Source organism: Schistocerca nitens, chromosome 5 (genome assembly GCF_023898315.1).
Source record: "Schistocerca nitens isolate TAMUIC-IGC-003100 chromosome 5, iqSchNite1.1, whole genome shotgun sequence".
Classification (NCBI taxonomy): Eukaryota; Metazoa; Arthropoda; class Insecta; order Orthoptera; family Acrididae; genus Schistocerca; species Schistocerca nitens.
Genome location: NC_064618.1, coordinates 630,061,973 through 630,080,366, shown reverse-complemented (window position 1 = coordinate 630,080,366; position 18,394 = coordinate 630,061,973). Strand labels below are relative to the sequence as shown.

Genomic DNA, 18,394 nt, shown 5'->3' with positions numbered 1-18,394 from the left:
ATTTTGTGTTTTAATTCCATTTGAGCTTCTTGTAGTTGTCTTCTACCATAGCTGGGCCTGTCTCTTTTCCCAGCTTTGTGTGTTTTCATGGGAGACAAACCAAGAGCAGTCACTGAAGTATTTAATTGCTCATCCGCTGTGGTTGTAGGTGACTGATACTCTTCGCCACTGTCATGTAAATTATCGGAATATTCTTCATTTTTTTGCAGTGTAACACACTTGGAACATAAATTTGTCCTGGTTTCATGTTAAGTCCCATGCACTGATTCACTTTCAATACTGATTTTATATCAGTTTCTCTGAGGCTACACTTCACTGTCTTCTTATGAATCCGAAATGGATCAAAACAATTTCTTTGTAGGAAAGAATACTTATCCAGAAACACTTTCATATGATGATAACAAACACCAAAGTTACCTGGAACTGTACTTATTGTGCCCACAGGGTGTATCCCGGATCTCCAAAGCAACAAATCTTGGTCCGATTCATCCAGATCATACAGTACAAAGCGAATGGCACATTTGGTTCCATATGTTGTTTTATGACATTCAGATGCTTGTGCTCTACCAATACTGCAACTTGTTTGAACAAAAGCACCACTAGTACACTCTTCTGCCTCCATACTGACTTTTCACAACAGTACTGACCAGTCTGAACTAGACTTGGCCACTGTTTCTATGTTTCAATACAGTGTATCAATACGTGGAACTGTTTCAGTGTTTCGGAACAGCTGTGGTTCACTGTTTCGAAACAGTGGTGTTTCATTCCGCCCCTGTCTCGGATAACCGGACCAGATTCGACCTCGAGCCAGACACAGAAACTGTATCATTGTTTCAAAATAAGGCTGTTTCAGTCCACCTGTGCTTGGAACGGACTAATTGTATCGAAACAGTGATGTTTCATTCTGCTCTGTGTCAGACGAGATTCGGGCTCAGCACAGGTACTGAAACACAACATACCACTTCATGAAACACTTTCAAGAGTGTCGAAATCTTTTTGACAGGCAATAGCAAGAAGCTTAAGATATCCGAAAATAAAACTTCATTTCTAGCTGACTGTCCTATTCCGAAATGGCGTAACATCTGCTTTATAAACACTAACCAAACAATAAAACAATGCATACTATTTACATTCAAAATAATAAATATGTGAAAATTATTCAGTTAAATTACACTTTTTTTATAACATATGCTTCTCTGTTCATGTACAGTAATCATATTAAGAAACGCAAGTAAGACAACAACATTTTGAATAAAAAAAGGCATAGAGTGACAGTTATTAGACATATACATAAATTTGATGTAGGTATAATTGCAAGCAATCTGTTTGACATATCACTTATAGTGTAATGGTGAACGGGAAGGGCTGGGGAGCATGGTGTATTTATAGTAATGGTTTGAAACACCTTGAAAGACAAAAATTTTTTCTGTTATATTTTGTTATTTACTCGAATTATTTGGCGTTATTTGTGAGTCTATAGTCGTTGTGCCTATTATCCACAATGATTCCCTTTGTGTGCATGGAAATTAGCAGGATGGGTATATTACCCATACAAACGGAATGTGGAAATCCCAGTAGCATATCTGTAGTTTCTGCAGTTTGCTCCCACCTCCAGTTCCGTTCGTGGTGGTTCTTCTGAATTCAGCTATGGCTGTCCTCAGCCAATTGAAAAGTATGAAAGTCACACGACACGAAAGCAGTGCATTTGTTGCAGGAAATACGAAACTGCCAATACGCCTAAGTGATAGTTTCATACTTTCTGCGATATGATTAGCGCTCTCACACCTCATTTGTGTTTATATGTACATACTTATACAGTACACATTCAAGATGATAAAATGTGTAGGTTTATTAGATTACAAAACACAAACTGTTTCACTGTATCGAAACAGTGTATCAAAACATTACATTATACTGTTTCATTTGTTTTGAAACAGTTACGTGTTTCAGTTTGCCCATCTCTAGTCTGAACTAGAATCTTGAAAACATGAGTAACCTGTAATTGTTGTTTGTTTCCTTTGTTGTACCTGCCTAACAATGACTCATTCTGTCCCTGAAAACTACCATTGTTTAACTTTCTGTAGCATAATGGTTCCCAACAATAGCTGCAGCTTTATCTGAAACAAGCTGTCTGCATCATCACTATTAGTTGCTAAATTGTGTTAAAAGAAACATAACCAAATACATCTCTGTCATCTTTTATTGTGCACAAATGCCTTGCAATAACAAGTTGAAATTTTGCCATATATTATATTATGGTCTACTTATGCAGTGTTTGAAATTTGGCTTGGATATCATCCATGTTTTTCAGGTAATTTTTCAAATTTTTGTAATTTCGTATGCATGTAACTATGTTTTTGTGACTGATATGGGCAAGATGAGTTCTGTGTATGTTTAGGCCACATTAAGCTTACCACAAAAAAATTTATACCCTTTTTGAGTGAATCATATCTGGCATGAGGGCACCTACAATATGTACCTTTTAACGTATTACATTTTTTAAAATCACATTTTGGAATTTTTTATTTTCCCTCAGAAATATGTTGTTGGTGTTTTGATTCATAGAGTGTGTTCTCTAAGTGGATGTTACTGGGTTGTAAAATTTTCACTGGACTGTGCGGAATAGTTCCAAAGTTATTAAGACCTGAAGTTGGGTCTGAAGATAGATTGCCAGATGCGGGTTGCAATTTCCGGGTCACGCCACCTTCTTTCACAAGCCATAATTCTGGAACTAATTGGCAGGGGAACTTAAAATTTTGTACATGAGTGTTCCACACTTGGTAGCATTGGTGTGATAAATTTCAGCCAAATCTGAGACTATCAGCTGGAACATTTTCTCAAATTGGTTGAATTGGCATGGAATGACCCAATATTCAAATGTATCCATCTAGGTGAAAATAGAAAAACTCATTTTATGAAAAACTATCTATTGCATTCATAGACTTTTGAAAAGTGCTCCTCAATTATGAAATGCATTTACTCTTGTGTATAATGACCATTTTGGACACTAAACAAGGAAAAACTTTCAGTGGTACCCCAGTACAAATTTAAGATTTTTTACTTAGCTGAAACTGCACTTTTTAAAAAGTTTTGTTTCCTTGCATGTGATTCTAGGTTCGAGATGGCCTTTTGCCTAGGGCCACAGCCTTGTACCTAGAGCCACTATGCAATTTTTACTTTCATTATTATTACATATATAGGTAAAGGTATTTTATAAAATGTAACAATGTTACTTTCCAAATAATCTTTATTTCTAGCCAGAAAGTTGCAAGAAAACTTGTTTGTACAGATTCTGAAAGTTTGCTTAAAACTATTGCAGCACACAGCAGGAAAAGATTGGAGATACCTCATTAGTTCTATGTTGTGCCTTTTATCTATAAATTTTCAATGTGCAACCAACTGCTGTAGCAAAATTGATTTAATAAAATATCAATATAATCTATTTTAAATTAAAATTTGAGAAACTTACACCATATGTTAAGCACAAACCCCAATGAACAGAGCCTCCAATTATAATAGACTGGGGGAATTCTGAGATCAGTTCATGTATATCCTCTTTAGCAAACAAGAACTTATTAGCTTATGTAGGTGTCTCCTTCAAGTACTTCAAATAATGTGTGTGCCTGTCATCATCAGTTATTTCTATCACATAATGATAAAATTCACTTTCTCCAGTCAGTTTTGTTAGGAAAAGGTCCCCAGTTTCAATGCGTTATCTATTTCTCCTGTTCATTTGATGATAGGAAACAGGTCCCTTCCATCTATGTAGCCTGAATCAGTTTCTGTGCTGTCATCAGAAGCTGAAGAACTACATTTTAATTTCAAATTGTACGGGTTTTCTTCCGGAAGCTGATGAACTCTCTATAGATGAACAAGATGCCAAATCTTCGTGTTCATTAGAAGTTGTCACACAGCCCCTTCTGCTGAAGTTATGTTCTTTACTACGATCACTTACTAGTCCATTAGCAGTATCTGGCCTGTCAGTGACATTCTTCAGTGAGCTTTTTCCAGCTGCAGCAATGTCAGAGATTTGATGTTTTACTGGATTTCTGATATTCACAGTACACTCGTGAAATTGTCATACAGGAAAATCCCCACTTCATCAAACCTTGGAGATGCTGTGTCCCATTGCTCATGTGCCGACTATAACACAATGTTCAAACTCACTTAAATCTTGATAACCTGCCATTGTAGCAGCAGTAACAAATCTAACAACTGCACCAAACACTTTTTGTCTTCTATAGGCATTGTAACCACAGCACCACATTCTGCCTGTTTACATATCTCTGTATTTGAAAATGCATGCCTAGACTGGTTTCTTTGGTGCTTCAGTGCATTAACTAGTGTAAAAGCCTTAGGATATGCTTTGCTGAAGTTCTCTCCAGTATCATAAAAAGAGAATGGCATGCCAGCATGCAACTGAAGCCACTCATTGCAGGCACTGCTGTAATATTTTTTTCAAGAGACCATACACTGTGTAACGTAACGGTTGAAGCTTGTAGCTAGCAAGCGTTGGGAATATGTATAATATGAAACCATTTCTTTTAGCCAAATCCATTGTGTCTATTGTAGTATGTCTCTCATGACTGTCAACTGTCACCAAGAGCTTTCCCTCGAGGTTGAGGTTGATGTGCCAAATAAAATGGTTACTTAAATCAAACTTTTCAGCTGTGGACCACATAGAGACATTTGCCAGGCTTAAAATGAACACTTGGAAAAATCATCATGGGGTGGGAGGACAGAATTCCCAACTGCATTAACACTATGAATGAAAGCTGTATAATATTTTCATATTTAGTCCCCCTCCCCCCTCCAGAAGTTGTGTATCCTACTTGTTTGGCTCCTTTTCCAGTAACTATTTCCACTGAAATATGAGCTGTTGTTATGCCCCATTCATTAATGCTGTAGATGCATTCAGGAGGAAACTTATATTTCTCCCTAACTTTACAATATTTGTCAAAAATACTTAACATTAAATCTGTTAAAAGCAGTAGCTCTTGCAAAGCTTGTTGATCATAGTTTTCTTAAACTATGACCACATTCGTGCTGATTAATAAAGTCTGTTTACCAGGGTTCACAAGCTTCAGCATTTATTTCCCAGGAAGTAGCGTAAGTTTTCCATTTGATTTGGCACATTCAAAAGCAAGTTTCCTACTTCTTTACATGGTAGCCCATTATGTGTTTTGCTAGGCTGTAAGGGATATCATTTATACTGAAATTTCTCTTTTTTTGTGAAAATTGTCCATCTCTCAAAGTAATTCCCAGATGCCTGCTTTCCATTAGTTCTCCGATATGACAAGTACCTCTGCAGAGTAGTGCCATAAACTAGATACATTTTGCAACCTTCTCTGATAAATAAGCAATCTGTCTGCACTCTTTTGGTCACTTCAATCAGTGTAGCTGTATAAGGTTTGGACCTCTTCTTATCTTCCTTGATTCATGGCATCTGATGATGAAAAAATGTTGTAAGTCATCAGTTGGTGTATGCCTGTATTTACAGGTGAGAGAAACTAAAGACTGTCTTTTTGATCTATGCCTGCATAGATCTGTTAGTCTTACACTGTAAACTTAAAGAATTCTGACAGCTATGAAACAACGATAAAAGTAAATACCATTAATTTGTTCAGTCAGTGCATTGCCTAAAGTTTTATGGCAGCCTTATACCTAGGTCCATTGTGTTAGCTAAAATGTTAAGAAGGTGCCCTAGGTACACATGTTTACAGTAATATGCACATGTGATCATAATATCCTCACATTCTAGGCAAATGTAAAAACACAACATATGACTAAATAACACATTACATTCTCAGTTATTTGATATACATTGTAAAAATTGATAGCACTTGCCTCAGGAGGAAAAAATGCACAAGTAAAGAAAGAACAATTTACTTTATTAGTGTGAAAATATGAAAAGTCCTCCATCTGTCTTAATGGCAGCCAAATTCTCTCTGAATGTGGACTACAGGGAGCTGCCAACAAGTACAAAAAACTAAATACCCCAACTTTTTTCATAATAATGTATGTGGCTCAGGGTACAAGGTGGCCCTGGGCACACTAATCTCCTGGTAGCACTCGCGTAAGCAGTATTGTACCCACAAAACAACTGTCAGTGATAACTCAGTTATTGACTGTTTGTTATGGTTTATTGCAGAAAGAGTGTTTCCCATTTTTAAAACTTAATTTTAATTTGTGTCATGTTTGGTGTAGGAAAATGGGTATTGGTTAGTGGAAGGCCAAGAGGGAGGGTGGGAATCTGTTTATATGAATTTTTTTGTAGTGTGTAGTAAGTGGTGTTTTAATTATTTTTTTTTCCTTGTAAGAGTTTTCTAAAAGGTAAGATGTGTTTATGCGATTTTTGCATTTTATTGTGCATGTATTAGTGTGTGTTTGGTGTATCATTGATTTCACTTTAGCTAGGCCTATATACAAAAATTAAAGTTAATGTGTGATCACTATTTTGTGTTGTTTGGTTTCTGTGTGAATCCCCCCCCCCCCCTCAAGGTTAGTACATATTGTGGCATTCATTTGACCCACTTAGCTTAAGTGTGGATAATGAAACAGGTCTTACATCATAACTTGCCTGTTATTTGCAGATACCTTCCTTTTGTTTTTAGCTGGTATTTTGAAGTTCATATCAGCTATATAGGTTAAATGTCATAAATGACTTGTTATGTTTGGGATATTAACACTAGCAATTCCTGCCTCCCCATCATCCCCAGTAAATATCGCTGTTTCATGGTTACTCAAGGCTCAACCCTTGGACCCATTTTATTCCTATTCTATGCAAAAGACTTGCCTCTCAATATAAATACTCATTTAACTTTGTTTGCAGATGATACTTCTGCCCTAATTGAAAATGAAAATTCTGACAATATACCACAGTGTGTCATGAATATGTTAAGTAACCTGGAAACATGGTTCAGTCTAAATGGCTTAAGGCTAAACATTTCAAAAACCCACATGACAAGTTTTAAAACCAAACAGTCAAAAACTGAAGAAATCTGTATCACTCACAACAATAAAAAAAATGGAAGAACTCGACAGTCAGGTTCCTGGGAATAAACTCAGACAGAACTTTGAGTTGGAATTCTCAAATAGAATATCTAGCAAATAAATTTGCAATGGAAATTTTAGCCTGTGCCACTGATATGGCCACTAGGAAAATAGAATATTATAGCTACTTTGAATCAGTTATTCGGTATGGCATAATTTTTTGGGGAAACTCGGGAAACATTACACGAATTTTAAAGTTGCAAAAACGAATCATTTGCAACATGTGCTCTGCACGGCCGAGGGCATCATGTTGATCATTATTTAAATACCTAAAAATATTAACTGACCCCTCTTTATACATCTTTGAGGTGGCTCTTTTCCTATGCAGTAGAGCTGATGTGTTAAACAAAAAAAAAATCATTTTGAACACTCATACGACACAAGCCATACAGAAAACTTTATGCTCACCTCTCATCGCATAAAACTGCATGCTCAGACTCTTCGGTATATAGCCATGAAAATTCACAACACAATACAAGGGTGTGACATAATGAATATGAAGGTAAATATTTTAAAAAGAAAGTTACATGATTTTCTAATTAAACAATGCGACTGCTCTGTGGAAGATTTCATGAAGGATGAAGTGAGTGATACATTGAGCTGGATCCCTAAAATGGAATAAAAATTTATGATAGTTATAGTAGATGTAAATACTGTAAGTATAACAAATTTTAAGTACATAAATTCTCCACAAAGTATTATTGTAAGTGCGACAAAATTTTAAATAAACAAATAGTAACCTTGACGTGTCTCCTGTAGATCAGACACATGTTCTGAAATTATGTACATTATGAGATGAATAAAACACATTTCACATTTCATTACACGTCTTGAAGTTCGGGTTAGCTATATGGCTTAATTTAACATAACAATACCAAATTTGCCATGGTGGTTTCTTTCTTTTTTTAGGATTTGTGTAGTAAGTGGTTAACAAACAAAAAAACTCAAATTCCCAAAGAAATGCTCTGGTTTTCAAATTATTTCAAGTACATATTTTTAAGACATAATTTTTTGATGTGTGTTTTTTGTGTGCTTATTACAGTCGCATGATAGATGTCATGGTAGTGATACTGGATTTAAACAATCACTTAATAACTGCTATTTTGATAACATATGGGTCAAACCCGATGCTCAATATCACAGGCTTCAGTATTTCCTCCAAGACTGACAGCTGGGAATAATGTAAAGCATGTAACCTGATGGAAAGATACTACATTATTTGACTGCATCATCAGCAACAAGTCAGTCTGTTAGGGATTACTATTCCGCATAATTGAAGTTTGGATGACCATATAGATATATGTTGTCAGGAAATAAGCTGACATGCTGAAGTTCAGTAGAAGAAGACAGTTTTACCTTGTTTACAAGGATGGCCCCATAAAAATTTCAATTCTGAATCATAATTGTACTGTTCCTTATCTTTCGAAGGCCAATGGCCTTGCTGTAGTGGTAACACCGGTTCCTGTCAGATCACTGAAGTTAAGCGCTGTTGGGCTGGGCTAGAATTTGGATGGGTGACCATTTAGTCTGCCAAGCACTGTTGGCAAGCGGAGTGCACTCAGCCCTTGTGAGGCACAACTGAGGAGCTACTTGATCAGAATAGTTGCTCCGATCCCGTAAACTGACATACAGGTGGGAGAGCAATGTGCTGACCACATGACCCTCCGTATTTACATACAGTGAAGCCAGCAGGCCGAGGATGACATGGTGGCTGGTCGGTACCGTTGGGCCTTCATGGCCTGTTCGGGTGGAGTTAAGTTTATTTTTTCCTTAGCAGAAACTAGCTTTAAAAATATCTGCATCAGTGAGAAAGCTCAGTTAAGAAAGCTGCTAAAAACAAGGAGACAGAACAGTTTACCAGTAGGCATACTTACTTCCAGGACACAAAATTCCTGGTACTGAGGAAAACAGCAACAATTAAAATTAGAAAACTAATTTTCCTGAATTTTGGAATGTTTATGTTACTTCCTCATGCAGATGAGAGGGACTGGTTATGGAAGGTTTTAAAGGAGTGACAGGTGTGGTGTCACAAGGCTTAGGCCTGTCCCACCCCTCATTAAATCAACCAAGACTTATACGAAAAATTGTAAGAATAGTTAGTATTATTATGTTCTTTAAGTTTATTTTTTGGGTTTTCAGAAATACTGTGGGAAAAAAGTTTATTTATGATGCAGATAACGTGGAAGACGCTGCTCAACGATCACCATGAAAGTTTGACGTAGCGGCAAGTGGGCAAGGAATAAAACAAATGCTGCAAACTACCGCGAGCCGTGGAAGAGCCTGCACCGCGAGGGAGTCGAGCTTCCTAGGTCGTTGTTGGACAACGTCAAAGGAAGACATATTCTGCTTTCTCTTTGTAAACAGATCAATCGAGTCTTGAAAGGTTCATGTAAAACGTGTAGGCGGGTGACACATTAGGTGGGAACCGATGCCTGTAATACTTCCACAGTTATTAAAAAGGTGTTAAAACGGCAAAACCAATAGTTCATCATTTATATAGATAAAAAGTAGTAAAGATATAGGAAAGGAAGAGTTGTGGCGTCAGAACGAAAAGTGATACATCGCTCAGCAATGAAGAAGGACGTAAACCGCGGGCGTTACGTGGTGAAAACAAATAAGGATGAAACAGTAAGTCTGTAATTAATCATAAAGCCATGTAACACTGCACAGGTCACTCATGCCTATCTAGTTTAATCTTACCACATATTATTTTTAGTTGCACATCACTTGTCCAGGCAGTCCACCTGGAGGATTTGTCAAACAGCAGAAATTATGCAAAATTAATTTTGTATGTACAAATTCAATAGCTTTTAAACCCAACATACATACACAAATGTTGAAAAATTTTAGTAGGAAGATACTTTCATGGCTGGTGAATATCACACAGAAGATCGTTTGCAATGCCACAAATTTTCACACTTGAATCTATTACATTTTAAGAGTTGAGGTTATCTAAAGAGTTTTATATTTGGAAAACAATAATGGAAACACACTTTCTCCATGAAAAATGACTAACAGCTATACAGATTAGATTAGATTAATTTTTCATTCCATAGACCCATAAAAGAGGGAATCCTCCTGGGTGTGGAACATGTCAGATAAACACATTAGAAAAATGTAATTAGAAAAACTTGAGTTTCATTAATTTTAATGATCCTCAGTCAGTAAACAGTAAAATTATGTACATGAATTAAATTTAAACTTCTAATACAGGTTTAACACTTACATCTGCTTTCATTTAATCCACCTTTCAGACATTTGCTACTTTCTTGGCTATTACAACCAAGTATTGTCAAAAATTAAAGTAAATTATTCCTTTTAGTGATCCTCAGTTAAGAACAGTCAGATTATGTACAAGATTTAAAATTAAACTTCCACTATTTACAGACTTAAGACTTACATCTGCTTTCCATACATCCATCATTCACACAGTAGGTAGTTACTTGGCTGTTACAACCAAGTATTGTCAAAAATTAAAGTATAATAAATTGTCATTAAAATGGTCTACTGCACTTGTTGAGAAACTCATGGACAGAATAGGAGTTGGCCACCAAAAATTCTTCTAAATTATGTTTAAATTGTGCCTTGTCTGAAGCTAAACTCTTAATGGCTGCTGGTAACTTATTGAAAATATGCGGTGCTTAATACTGGACACTTTTTCTGGGCAAGAGTAAGTGATTTTAAATCTTTATGTATATTGTTCTTATTCCTAGTATTGATACTGTGTACTAAGCAGTTAGTTGGAAAAAGAGATGTATTATTTACAACAAACTTCATTAAGGAATAAATATACTGAGAAGCTGTGGTTAATATGCCCAATTCTTTGAATAGGTTTTGACATGATGTTCTTGGATTTACACTACTCATTACTCTTATTATACGATTCTGTACTCTAAAAATTTTTTCTCTGTTTGTGGAGTTACTCCAAAATATGATACCATATGACATAAGGGAGTGAAAATAACCAAAATATGCCAGTTTTTTATATTTATATCTCCTATGTCTGACATCATTCGCATTGCAAACACAGACTTGTTTAGGCACTTAAGCAGTTCGTTAGTTTGTTGCTCCCAAATGAATTTATTATCAAGTTGTAATCCCAAGAATTTTACACTCTCAACTTATCCTATTTCCATGTCGTCATATTTTATACACACACCAGAAGGAAATCTCTTGGAAGTTCTGAACTGCATATAGTGGGTCTTTTCAAAGTTTAATGACAGTGAATTGGCTATGAACCACTTATTAATGTCAGTAAAAATTTGATTAACTGCCCTTTCTAAATTTATATTTGATTTACTATTTATTGCAATGTTTGTATCATCTGCAAATAAGACAAACTTGGCATCTGGTAATGTAACAGATGACAAGTCATTAATATACACAAGAAACAGTAGTGTGCCTAGTATGGAACCTTGGGTAACACCACATGTAATTTCTTCCCAGTCAGATGATGTCTGATTGCCTACTGCTGAAGTGTTACGTAATAACACCCTTTGTTTCCTATTAGTAAGGTATGACTGAAACCACTTTGCAGCAGTACCAGTGACACCATAATATTTCAACTTACTTAAAAGAATGCTGCGATTCACACAGTCAAATGCCTTTGACAGGTAACAGAACATGCCAGTTGCCTCTAATTTGTTGTCCAATGAATTAAGGACATTTTTGCTGTAAGTGTAAATAGCTTTCTCAATATCAGAACCCTTAAGAAACCCAAACTGTGACTTTGACAGTATGTTATTTTCACTAAGGTGCTTAAGTAGATGCTTGAACATAACCTTTTCAAAGATTTTTGAAAAAGTTGGCAAAAGTGAGATCGGTCGGTAATTTGACAGCATTTCTTTGTCCCCTTTCTTGTGGAGAGGTATAACTTCAGCATATTTCAGCCAGTCCAGGAATGGGGAAACAATTTTCAAATAAGGTGCTAACTTTATTAATGAATGTTTTGTATTTTCCGTTTGTGTCTTGGATGCTGTAAACATCCCTCCAATTAGACACACACCAGTGGCATTACAACTTATTGGAATAAAATCCTGTTTATTCCATGCAATCTACTGAAGCTCATTTCAAGCATTTGCTGATACTGTTGCTGTATAATTAACACTCACTTGTACTCAATTATGCCATAACACACTGTATGCAAATGTCAGTAAGTTGGAAATTCATATCTGTTTAAGTACAAACTCAGTTGAAAGGTAACAGTCTAATTCTTTTCTTTGCTCATTAGTAACAAAAACATTTGGTGTCTCACACTATGTTAATAAAATTCCCTTTCTGATAGCAGTTAAAATGTGACATATCAGGCAAAATGTTAATGAAAAATATCTTTCTTATTCTTAGTTGCTTAGGAAAAAGGTTAACTAATGGAGATTTATCAGAGGTTTGTGGGAGGGGACAAAGTATTTGTAAGACACAAACATGTTCATGAGAAATACAAGCTGTTATTTGCGAAACTGGGTCTTCTTCAAATATGTGTAGAAAAATTACGTAGTTTGCTTGCAGTACCAGCAGGAACACTGCATCGGCAGCCAGGTAAGGCATCTAATATGCAACCAAGTTAAAAATTGTGTTCTGTACTTATCGGTTTCTAAATATTTACCTGCGTACGTTCTCCTCTCGTGTTCATTCCACAGCCTTCAATTACTTCTCTTGGCAAGATGTCTGGGACTGAAATTAACTTAAAATTTCTCGACAACAGTTCCCTCACGGTGTATCGAACAAGAGCTTGTTCAAGTTCTGCAAGTTGTCCACTAAAGCAGTAGCCTCTGTGTCCAGTAAATACAGCCAAATTTTCCGTTCGCAAAGTCCGATTCTGTATGGTGATTTCACTGAATTCTTTCGCCTTGAATGGGAAACTAGGTTTCACTCCCTGAAGATTAAGAACTTTCGGCTCTTCGCCGTATTGCGACAAGGAAGGGAAGGACTTGTTAGGTATGAGCAAGGCTTCTTCTTCAAATTCTTTTCTCAGTTCTTGCAGTTCATCTTCTCTGCCAGGCGACAGTGAATTAATTTGTTTATGCAACTCAAGAACGCGGTTAATATTACCAACACCTTTTCGGTTCCTTATATTATTTTCAATTTCTGTTTTGTTATCCGCATTACACAGATAGTCTACATCCAACTCAGGCTTAATCAATGTCTCCAATCTCGCACTAGATGGTGTCGAATACTGTTTGAGAAATTTACCAACATGTATTGGTTTACAATAGCATAACCTCCTTACACTGGCCAGCTGCTTGCATCGTAAGACAGCACCAGGCATTTTTATTAGGATACGCTTCTTGACACACAGCAACACAAACCTCCTACTTGCGTTTCATGTCACTGGCATTTAAATACGCACACTCCTTCCCGCTACAGTGTTTACAAACGTCCACTAAAGTACTTGTATCGACCGTTCTTTATCGACGGCCGACAAATATCGAAAATCGATATTTACCAGCATATAATGTTTGTGATCAAATAAATAGCCACATATAGATTGCGTGTGACGTCATTACACTGAAACCAACAACAAAGTCACGTCACTTGGGGAAGACGTTGATTTTCTGTTATTACGCACTGCGTAGGATTGAAAGTTACAGATTTTTCTCATTAAGAGCTGAAATCAAGCACTGATTTTAACAAGAAAAAATTGTCCTTGCTCCTATTACACATATAGTGGTGCAGTTAACTTGATTTGTCCGAAATTCCTAACAGTAATGCGATGATTACCGTTTTACATGTGGCCAGATGAAACGTAATGACAGTTCAACAGTTCTTCAGTGAATAGTTGTTGCACTGTGAGTCTTTTAGTTCACCATTTCCACAGGAGAGGAATACAAACTATCAGTTTGGTAGGCAACATTACCTTTCTGACGATTCCTTAACAATACGTGTGAAATGTTTTGTTATGCTTTTATAGGAAATGAAATCCATTTATAAATCACAAGGACCTGGTTTTGACGCAAAACAATCTTTATATTTTATGACTTCTGCCGCTTGGTGATGCTGGTTTGTGAACCAGTAAAAGATTGACAGTTCACGTTAAAAGAAACTCCTTAGGGAACTGGAACTGTTTTCTAATGCTGCGGTAAGTCGTGTAGGAGTAGAATATCAATCCAGCAGTCTGAAGCTATTTCCAATACATTGTTCATATTGGTACATCTACTAGTGATAATTGCTCTACCTTTGTAATAAATAACGAATATTATTATATAGCGCATCCAGTTTCTTACACTTCATATTTGGCCGGGAAACTGAACAAAAAGGTAGAGTGCCACATTTGGCAAATTTCACCATGTTCTAAAATTACTAGTATTGGTATCTTGAACAGAAAAAAAAACAGAGACAGCTTATCTATTATATCCAATGATAATGTTTATCTGTGAAAGATGAACCAGAAACTATTAGACAAATGTCATTTTTCAATATGAAAAACCCTTTTAAGAAATTAGTTATCTCAGTTTTCCAGGACATAAGGTATGAAGTTTTCCTTCAGCTGAATAAACATGCTTGAAACAGTCCTGCCCTTGATAATCACATTTATTAACTGAAACAAGCAGTACTCACTGAGTATTGTAAAATAAGGCTACATGATGAAGTGAGACTCCACACGAGAAGCTACACCATCCTCGTATTAGAAGTGTCCATACAAAAATAGTTTTGTTTAATAATAAGTGAATTTGGGATCGTTTTGAAAATAGAATTACATACACATGGGATGGCACCTAGAGCAGCAGAAGTTAAGTCACCTACTTCTGAATTCTAGTTTTTGTGTTTCTTTAAGTGAAATAAATTAATGAATCTGAATCCCATTCTGTAAACCTCCTCTGTGTTTTTTTAAACTCCATTGCTATGTGAGAAATTAATGTTTATATTTGTTTCAATGTGTTATTCAGAATATCAGGTTCCAAATTTTTACACCTTAAAAATGTGTTATCTGAATTTTTAAGATGACTGGACTATTTTTTTCCTTCTTCTCCCTTATACAGAGTACCGGCAGCAGCAATAATGGGATTAAATGAAGCTGATTCTAAAAAATCTATGTTAAATGATTCTGTAATAAATTTCCACAGTATAAGGATGTAAGTTTTTCATAACTGCTGTTTTCCTGTGATCAATTAAGTCCTTGTATTACTACCATCAGTACTTATATTTTTTGTGTTAATTACTGATTTCAGAATTCTTTTCAACTTTTTGGCACCAGGACAGGAAGTGAAACTGTTGTCATCAGAAATGTACTCCCCCCATGACACTTTACCAAAAAACGCCGCAACCTGAACACGCAGATCCTAACAATTTTATGAAACTGATAATGATCCTTTTAAATAAAGGCTGTTTACCTTACTCTTCTGAGAAAGCTGTTCATCTATAAGAAATATACAATAATATTAAAATAAACATGGTGGTATCAAGAATGAAATGCTCACTCTACAGCGGAGTGGGACCTTTGCCTTTTGTGGGCAAGTGCTCCACCAACTGAGATAGCCAAGCACGACTCACGCCCTGTCCTCACAGCTTTGGAAGGTAGGAGACGAGGTGCTGGCGGACTTAAAGCTGTGAGGATGGGACGTGAGTCGTGCTTGGGTAGCTCTGTTGGTAGAGCACTTGCACGCGAAAGGCAAAGGTCTCGAGTTCGAATCTCGCTCCGGCACACAGTTTCAATCTGACAGGAAGTTTCATGGTGGTATCAAGCTTGATTAATGTCTGTATAAAGTGTTTAGAGTGTACATTGCTGTCCATTTAAATGATTTTTATTTTTTGTTGGGGTGATGGGGAGCTGGGTGTTGGGCATTGGTGTTGGCATATTTCCACTCTGCTATAAATGAATCCTCTGACGCAGGGTTCTTCAAGTAAAGAAAGTGTTTGGACATGTGTAGTATATAGTGTCTCTTCACCAAAAGTGAGCAGTAAGACAATTGTGTAAACCAGATAACCACACAATGTGCTCTTTTTAAGGCTCTTGGAATTATTACTCCCTGAGACCTGTATTCCTTAATCGTTTTTTTACTGACAACAAAAACAAGTTTCAGCTGAATTGTGATGTTTTTAATACAATACAACGCAACCAAAATCATTTTCATGTGCACTTTGCATTCCTGCCCTATGTTGCGAGATGAGTAAAGGAGTCTGCTGCTTAGGTGTGGTATTCAGCAAGCTCCCATCTAACATAAAGCAGGGAATTTCTGCTAATTCAAAAGAAAACTATACTTAAATTAGAGAGTGTTTTTGTTACTTGAATATCTAGATTCAACAATAAGAAACTTCTATTGGTTAATTGGTAGGTATGAATATGTGTTGTAAGGCTATACATTACATAGTAATGCAGTGCAAGCAAGATACAGATTATGCAGATTCGAGTAACTATTTCGTTTGAAAAATTCAAGTGTAATCAAGTTAGTATTAAACTACCACTGGGAGTCAAAAAGTAAATATTTAGGGCATTCTGTTACCAAAAAGGTGAATGGCCTTTCAGATCATGATGCACAAATTTTAACTCTAAAAGATTTTTGTGCTGCAACTCATGTTAAATATAGTTATCAACTGTTTAGGAAAGCTGATCCAGTTGCTGTAGAGACCTTTGTAAACCTTATCAAGGAACAAGAGTGGCAAGATGTTTATAGTGCTGGTACGGTCGACAATATATATAATGCTTTCCTCAAGACTTTTCTCGTCCTCTTTGAAAGTTGCTTTCCGTTAGAATGTTCAAAACAGGGTACTAGCACAAACAGGCAGCGTGGGTGGCTGACTAGAGGGATAAGAATATCTTGTAGAACAAAGTGGCAATTATATCAAAACGTTAGAAACAGTCAAAATCTAAATACAGCAGCCCATTACAAACAGTATTGTAAGGTGCTTGAAAACGTTATTAGAAAGGTAAAAAGTATGTGGTATGCAGGTAGAATAGCTAAGTCTCAGAATAAAATTAAAGCCATATGGCCTGCAGAGAAAGGTAGAGGATATAGAATCAGTGCATAGTGGGAATTTCCGTGTTACTGATAAGTCGCATATATGTACAGTATTTAATAATCACTTTCTGAATATAGCAAGTGAACTAAATAGAAACCTAGTCCCAACAGGGAATCATATAGCGCTTTTAGATAAAAGTGTTCCGGGACTTTTACCTGAAATGCTCCTCCATGATACTGACAAGAGGGAGACTGAATTAATAATTAAATCACTAAATATGACGGGGTATCTAGCGGAGTACTGAAGTATTGTTCTATGTATGTTATCCCAGTACTTAGCAATATCTGTAACTTTTCCTTTAGGAGTGGTCAGTTTCCTGACCGATTAAAGTACTCGGTAGTGAAGCCACTTTATAAAAAGGGAGACAGGCATAATGTTGACAAGTTTAGACCTATTTCTATGCCATCGGTGTTTGCTAAAGTTATCGAGAAGATTGTATATACAAGGTTACTGGAGCATTTAAATTCACATAATTTGCTGTCAAATATACAGTTTGGTTTTAGAAATGGTTTAACAACTGAAAATGCTATATTCTCTTTTCTCTGTGAGGTTTTGGACGGATTAAATAAAAGGTTGCGAACGCTAGGTGTTTTCTTTGATTTAACGAAGGCTTTTGACTGTGTTGACCACAAAATATTACTGCAGAAGTTGGACCATTATGGAGTAAGGGGAGTAGCTTACAATTGGTTCTCTTCTTACTTTAAGAACAGAAAGCGGAAGGTAATTCTCCGCAATATTGAGAGTGGTAGTGATGTTCAGTCCCAATGGGGCACTGTTAAGTGGGGCGTTCCCCAAGGGTCGGTGCTGGGGCCACTGCTCTTTCTTATTTATATAAATGATATGCCTTCTAGTAATACAGGTGATTCAAAAATATTTCTGTTTACTGATGACACCAGCTTGGTAGTGAAGGATATTGTGTGTAATATTGAAACAGTATCAAATAATGTAGTTCATGAAATAATTTCGTGGCTTGTGGAAAATAATTTGATGTTAAATCACAGTAAGACGCAGTTTTTACAGTTTCTAACTCACAAATCAATAAGAACCGATATTTTGATCAGACACAATGGGCATATTATAAGCGAGAAGGAACAGTTCAAGTTCCTAGACGTTCAGATAGATAGTAAGCTGTTGTGGAAAGCCCATGTTCAGGATCTTGTTGAAAAACTAAATGCTGCTTTATTTACCATTAGAACAGTATCTGAAATAAGTGACAGTTCAACACGAAAAGTAGTCTACTTCTCATATTTTCATACGCTTATGTCGTATGGTATTATTTTTTGGGGTAATTCTTCTGATTCAAAAATGGTATTTTTGGCTCAAAAACCTGCTTTTCGAATTAAATGTGGATTAAGTTCGAGAACCTCTTGACGACCTCTGTTCAATA

General features: G+C 36.2%; 1 protein-coding gene and 1 pseudogene across 1 annotated transcript in view; one reads left to right on the top strand and one right to left on the bottom strand.

The window, feature by feature from the left end:
• LOC126259357 (serine--tRNA ligase, mitochondrial) overlaps positions 1–13,538 on the bottom strand; it is a 73,831-nt gene extending 60,293 nt beyond the window's left edge. The window contains exon 1 of the mRNA XM_049956090.1: positions 12,656–13,538. Coding sequence (XP_049812047.1) covers positions 12,656–13,318 — 663 coding nt within the window. The 5' untranslated portion in view covers positions 13,319–13,538. The remainder of the gene's footprint in view (positions 1–12,655) is intronic.
• On the top strand, positions 8,482–8,599 carry LOC126261487 (5S ribosomal RNA; annotated as a pseudogene).
• Positions 13,539–18,394: the final 4,856 nt, after the last annotated feature.